The sequence below is a fragment of the Papaver somniferum genome, unplaced genomic scaffold (assembly GCF_003573695.1).
Source record: "Papaver somniferum cultivar HN1 unplaced genomic scaffold, ASM357369v1 unplaced-scaffold_3193, whole genome shotgun sequence".
NCBI classification, from domain to species: Eukaryota; Viridiplantae; Streptophyta; class Magnoliopsida; order Ranunculales; family Papaveraceae; genus Papaver; species Papaver somniferum.
In genome coordinates this window covers 1-5,844 of record NW_020643185.1, presented here as the reverse complement: position 1 = coordinate 5,844, position 5,844 = coordinate 1, and the positions used below count along the sequence as shown (strand labels likewise).

Here is a 5,844-nt window from a genome sequence, read left to right as displayed (position 1 = left end):
CAAATAAACTCAACATCAAACTCTAACCTTCACAGAAACACTTCGCTTCAACTCAATCGTGGATTCTAACCAAACCCAACTATGAACTCATCAGCACCACACTCGGTTGATTGGTTTCACTAATTTTCTGCAAGGTTTTCTCAACAGAGATTTCATCTCTGGAACGCCGGAGAAAAAGAAGAAGGAGAAGGAAGAGAAGAAAGGAAAGGAAAGAGAAAGAGAATTCAAGTGTAGTTAGGTAATGCTGCTTCTTGTGACTGATTCAAATCGACCTAATAGTGTGAGTCATTGTCGAGTTTGGACCAACACGAATTCAAGGGTAGTTAGGTAATGTTGACACGTTGTATTGACTTTTTCAATGATTATAGACCGAGTTAGTGGGCCCTGACGGAATATCTAACGGTTGTGGCATTTAATAAACTCTGAAAAAAACGGTGGCATTTTCTTGAATCGGGATTTGCAAGTGTGGCAGTTTGTTAAAAATCCCAAAAGATAAACATAATACAATGTCATAATAAGGTTTTATGTGCTTATTACAACAACAACAACAAAAAAACCCGAATCGAAAAATACTGATACAATGAAATCCTCAATTCTGCTTGTTTATATTGGTGTGCACTGTCTTTGTGTTTTATTGTGTTGTCTTCACACCCAAGTGTTTCTTGGTAGTTGAACACAGGAAGTCTACTGCTTCAAGTGTTTCTGTCTTTGAGTTACTCTCGGTCCCTTGGATTGTTTTTCCTCCATTCCCATGGCTTTTGAGGATTTGGAGATGCCCACAGTCCAACCCGAGCAGCTCTAGCCTGCTTCACCCACTAATTTTAGACATACATGGGTGTCATATAGAGTACATCTAAGGCATAGGTTTAATAAGAGAAAGAAAAACAAAAGGACTTGTCATTCACCTTTTTGAATTCAGGGCGTTTGTCATACTTTTCATAGTGCCGCGCGTGCCCTCCTGTGAGCATTCCTTTCTGCAGGAAGAAGAAGGAAGATGCAAAGAAAAATATGAGATTTAAAGTGGAAGTTATTCAATTGAAGGGACTGCTCGCACTAAGAAAAGCTGTATGGTACCTGTGCAAATTTTCCATTGCAATGGATGTCTCCTACGAGTCGGTCATACTGATACGTACAGTAAACACCAATGGCCAGACACTTGCCTTGGAGTAGCTTCGTGAGTTCTGCCTTCGCCTCTTTTCCGTAGGGCATTTGCATCTCTGGTGCATCAATACCCCCCCTGTACATTCAACATTTTTCAAAGTTGATCCAGATTTACGTTACCAAAATCAAATAAGACACTGATTTACCTCATACATATCTTATACGTTTTTGCAAGAATATTCTCGTTGTCGACTCTGTATAAGAACAAAATAGGTTTCAGTGATTACTACCGCTGAAGAAGCACAAATTGGGGTGAATAAGAACCTGTAACCAGCATCAATAATGTTCTGCTGCAGTGCATCTGCAGTACGATAATCCCTGGATGCACGTGCTTTTGATCGTCGCAAGACTGCCAATCGTACAGCCTGTGGAACATGAGGTGCTTGGCTTGGGTCTGCCGCGTCAACATAAACAGCCAAGCCTTCTCCATCACCAACAGCTTTTGCATCCACCTATGCAGTAATTTCCAGTTGTGAAACCAACACATAAATGTTCTTAAAAGAAAGGAAAATGAACTAATTAGCGGATTAGAGTGGGGAATATCATCTTACTGGAAATGTCTGTAACTCATATTCTGGTCAAGGAGGAAAAACTTCTACCACAGGAATTCCAATCCAATTATTCGGAAGAGGAAAACCATAAAATCTGAGCAGACCCTATACAACAAAAACAAAGTCCTGTTTCTCAAAGCTACAACAATAAAGAAGTTAGGTTGTATATCGCCATTAATATACCTCTACGTCGGCCTTTGGGTGTCCCTTCAGGGTCTGAATGACAAGCCTGGATGCTTGTTCAGCTGTTTTCGGTTGTGGTTTTGCTTCATTCCATGCCTGCAATAGTTTGTTGTACCTTCAACATTTTAAAAACAGAAATAGTATCAATTTGATCACAGTGGATATGAAGAAAGTTTCTAAATAGTGCACCATATATGCATCTATTTCGTCATCAACAACAGATTTTTGTAAATCCAGATTTCAAGATGAAAAAATGGGATCAAAGTAATACAATTTAGCTTGAGCTTTCTTTGATTGTGCAACATGCTGACCAAGTCTTGCAGGAACCTTCAAACAAATATTTTGAAGTCAGTTAACAAATTAAGAAAAAAGAAGAAGAAAACTAAAAGCTTTTGAATATTACCTGAGAATTGTTCTCATGGTTAGCAAGATCATGAACCAGAGCTGAAACACCATGGTCTGACTCTTGAGTTTTTGGCTTGCAACAGTTCCCATAAAGAAACCTAAGAGCATTTCCCATCCTCTCACTCTCTCTTGATTACACTGAAACAAGAATATGCAGAAACGAAGTAAGATGAAAGAAATCAAGGGGACAAAGACCAGACTTATAATGAAAAAGTTAAAATGGAAAGGAAAACTATAATATATATTAATGGAAAGCAAGATAAGACTGGAGAAACAGTGGAGGAAGTGAGTAAGGGAGTAAATTCTTTAGCATTTTCTTTCTAAAAGGTGACTCTTGCCCAATGAACATATAGGCACAACAAGACCTTGTTTGTTTGCAGCTGACTCGGTGTCTGAATCTGAGTCAACCCCTGACTCGGACCGAGTCAGCAGTCAGACCGTTTGTTTTCCATTTTGAGTCAGATCTGACTCGACCTCTGATTCAGACATAACCCCTGACTCGGACTCATTTGAGTCAGGTAACAAAATACGCCTGACTCATGAGACCAAACCACTGACTCACTTATTTCCGAGTCAGATGAGTCAGATCTGACTCAAAACAAACATATCGACTCAGATCCAGATGAGTCAGGTGATTTCACTCAGATCCAGATGATTCAGATCCGGACGACTCAGATGAGTCAGGAGTAAACAAACATGGTGCAAGTCTTGAAGACGAAAGGAAGGGTGCAAACTGTTCAGCTGAATCCTCATTTATGCTACTTTTCAAGAAATAAAACTACCATGGACCACAATGGATAATTGTTTTTGGTAGGTATAGAAATTGACTCTTAAACTACTTCCCAGGAATCCCTTTGCAAGTCTAGCTGGTTGAACCCTACATGGACCACAACAGATTTGTCTTTTTGATAGATATATTTTCATGGACATCATCCTTGCAGTAAAATAGATAGCATAATTCTAAAGTTCACCATTCTTTAATCAGAAAATCACAACTGGTTCATTTCAATTATACAACTCTAGATATTAAAATTCTCTCAGTAGTTCAATTCTGCAAAAGTGAAAAGGAAAGAAAAGAAAACATATGTACACAGTGTCTCCTTTGTTTAGTTTGAGATTTGGATAGCTAATGCTGGTATTTACCGTCTTAGAGATTTATTGTGTTGGCTTCGCCACATGCATTTCTGCTATGAGCCTACGACACAGTCCTCATGATTTCTTTCTCCTTCATTGCATAATTGAACCCAGGAAGTCTATAGTTTCAGTTCGGAACTCTCATACGATTCAGTCCCTCCGATTGTTTTTCCTCCATTCCCATGGCTTTTGAGGATTTGGAGATGCCCACAATCCACGGTGAGCATCCCTAGCCTGCTTCTCCCACTAATTCAGAGCATAAATGTGTGTCAACCAAAGTACAATTAAGAATAGATTTGGTGAAACAGAACAGTAAGTATCAAGGAGGACTTGTCACCTTCTTGAGTTCAGGGCGTTTGTCATACTTTTCAAAATGCCATGCAAGCCCTTTCCTGAGCATTATTTTCTGCACGGAGGAAAAGAAAGATGCCAAGAGAAGAAAAGGATGAGATTTCAAAGGGATTTGTCAAATTAATCTAGTTTAAGGGAGCTGCAACGCGAGCAATAAGGCGGGTGTATTTTACCTGTGCAAATTTTCCATCGCAATGTACATCTCCAACGATTCGACCAAACTGATCCTCACCGTAAACACCAATAGTCAAACACTTTCCTTGGAGTAGCTTCGTGAGTTCTGCCTTTGCCTCTTCTCCGTATGGCATTTCCATCTCTGGTGCATCAATACCCCTGTGCAATCAATTGTATCCAAAGAAATTACAAACAGATTCAATCCCATGTAGTCTAATCGAGAAAGACATTCTATTACCTCAATCGAATACGATACTTTTTGGCAAGAATGTCCTCGTTGTTTGAACCACTGAAGACTCTGGATATGTAATACGAACAAAATGTATTTCACTGATTGGTGATATGATAGTGCTGAACAAAAAACACCATTTGGGATTAGCAAGAACCTGTAACCAGCATCAACAATGTCCTGCTGATGTGCGTCTGCCGTCTTAAAATCCCTGGATGCACGTGCTTTTGCTCGTCTTGATACGGCCAGTTGCACAGCCCTGGGCACATTAGGTGCTTCCCTGGGGTCTGTAGCGTCAACATAAACAGTTAAGCCATCCCCATCGCCAACAGCTCTTGCGTCCACCTAAATAGTGTAATTTCCAGTTGTGAAGCCAAACATAAAATCTTCTTAACAAAACAAAAAATGAGCTAGTTTTCTCATCAGATTAAAGTACAATCTTACCGGAAACGTTTGTAATTCGAATTGCACCCCTTCAGGCTGAGTAGGAGGAAAGACTTCTTCATCAGGAATTTCAACCCGTTTTCGTGGAATTGGAAGACCATAAAATCTCAATAGACCCTATTTAAAAAACCAAACCCTCAGTATTGTTTCACAGAACTCAACATCTAATGCTATAACATAAAGAAGTCTAGTTCCGTATTGCCATATACCTCTACATCAGTCCTTTGGTATTCCTTTAAGGTCCGAATGATCAGCCTCGAAGCTTGTTTACGCGTTCTTGGTGGTAATTGGGCTTCTTTCCATGCCTGCAATAGTTTGTTGTAACTTCAACATGTCGAAAATGGACAATCAGTAGACCAATTTATATCCATGCAGCAATCAATTGAATTCATTTTCTGGTGAAATAAAGAGAACAGATTCTCAATCATAGATGGAGGGACTTGTAATTCATTTTTGCTAGTATATAACAGTTGAAGCAATTGAATACTAAAATTAAAGATATTCAAGAAATGTAATAATAGAATGCTACATTTAAACTAAAATTAAACATATTCAAGATCAAATTGTTAAGTGGAATCAAATTACTACTAGCAGTAATTACCATTTAGCTTGAGTTTTCTTTGATGATGCAACATGCTGACTGAGCCCTTCAGGAACCTTCAAATCAAGAAATTTGATATCAGTTAATGAAGAATATTAAGAAGTAATAAATCTTAAAATCAGTTGAATTATACCTGAGAAGTTTGCTCATAGTTCAAAAGATCATGAGCTAGAGCTGAAACACCAACAACAACACCAGTAGTTGTGGAGACACCATATGAGTCTGCTGAATCTTCTTGTGTTGATGGCTTGCAACAACTCCCATACAGGGACCTAATAGCATTTCCCATTATATCTCACTGTTTTTGGATTAGACTGAAACAAGAAGAATTTCAAGAAATGAAGAAAGAGGTGGGGAATTTTGTGAAAATGAAACAAATTTGTTTGAAGAAACAAATGAAGAAGAATGGGAAAAGACTAACAGGAAGACTTCAAAAGTGGAAGTGAAATTCAAGAATATAGTAATGGAAAAAGCAAGCAAGATAAGACAGGACACAGGAAAACAGTGAGGCAAGTGACAAGTCAAGTCAAGTCAGCACAAGAGAGAAGAAAGGAAAGAGAGTGGATATTTTATTAATATCTTTTTGCCCATCTTACATTTAGAATGTCACA

General features: G+C 38.7%; 1 protein-coding gene and 1 pseudogene across 1 annotated transcript; both read right to left on the bottom strand.

Annotated features, from left to right (window-relative positions):
- Nucleotides 1-456: 456 nt before the first annotated feature.
- LOC113341826 lies at nucleotides 457-2,599 on the bottom strand (annotated as a pseudogene).
- A 636-nt stretch (nucleotides 2,600-3,235) lies between these two features.
- Nucleotides 3,236-5,681, bottom strand: LOC113341824 (uncharacterized 38.1 kDa protein-like). The gene is made up of 9 exons (XM_026586560.1): nucleotides 5,367-5,681; nucleotides 5,234-5,289; nucleotides 4,842-4,956; nucleotides 4,633-4,749; nucleotides 4,346-4,533; nucleotides 4,198-4,257; nucleotides 3,959-4,118; nucleotides 3,772-3,840; nucleotides 3,236-3,680 (listed from the first exon to the last, which is right to left on the bottom strand). Exons 1-9 carry the CDS (start codon nucleotides 5,520-5,522, stop codon nucleotides 3,585-3,587), a joined length of 1,017 nt encoding a protein of 338 aa, XP_026442345.1. The 5' UTR covers nucleotides 5,523-5,681; the 3' UTR covers nucleotides 3,236-3,584.
- Between the last annotated feature and the right edge of the window lie 163 nt (nucleotides 5,682-5,844).

Coding starts and splice junctions, on each gene's coding strand:
- LOC113341824 (XM_026586560.1), bottom strand. CDS start 5,522: ATGGGAAATGCTATTAGGTCCCTGTATGGGAGTTGTTGCAAGCCATCA. Junction 4,750..4,841: donor ACCAAAGGACTGATGTAGAG/GTATATGGCAAT, acceptor TTTTTTAAATAG/GGTCTATTGAGATTTTATGG. Junction 4,258..4,345: donor ATTGTTGATGCTGGTTACAG/GTTCTTGCTAAT, acceptor TTACATATCCAG/AGTCTTCAGTGGTTCAAACA.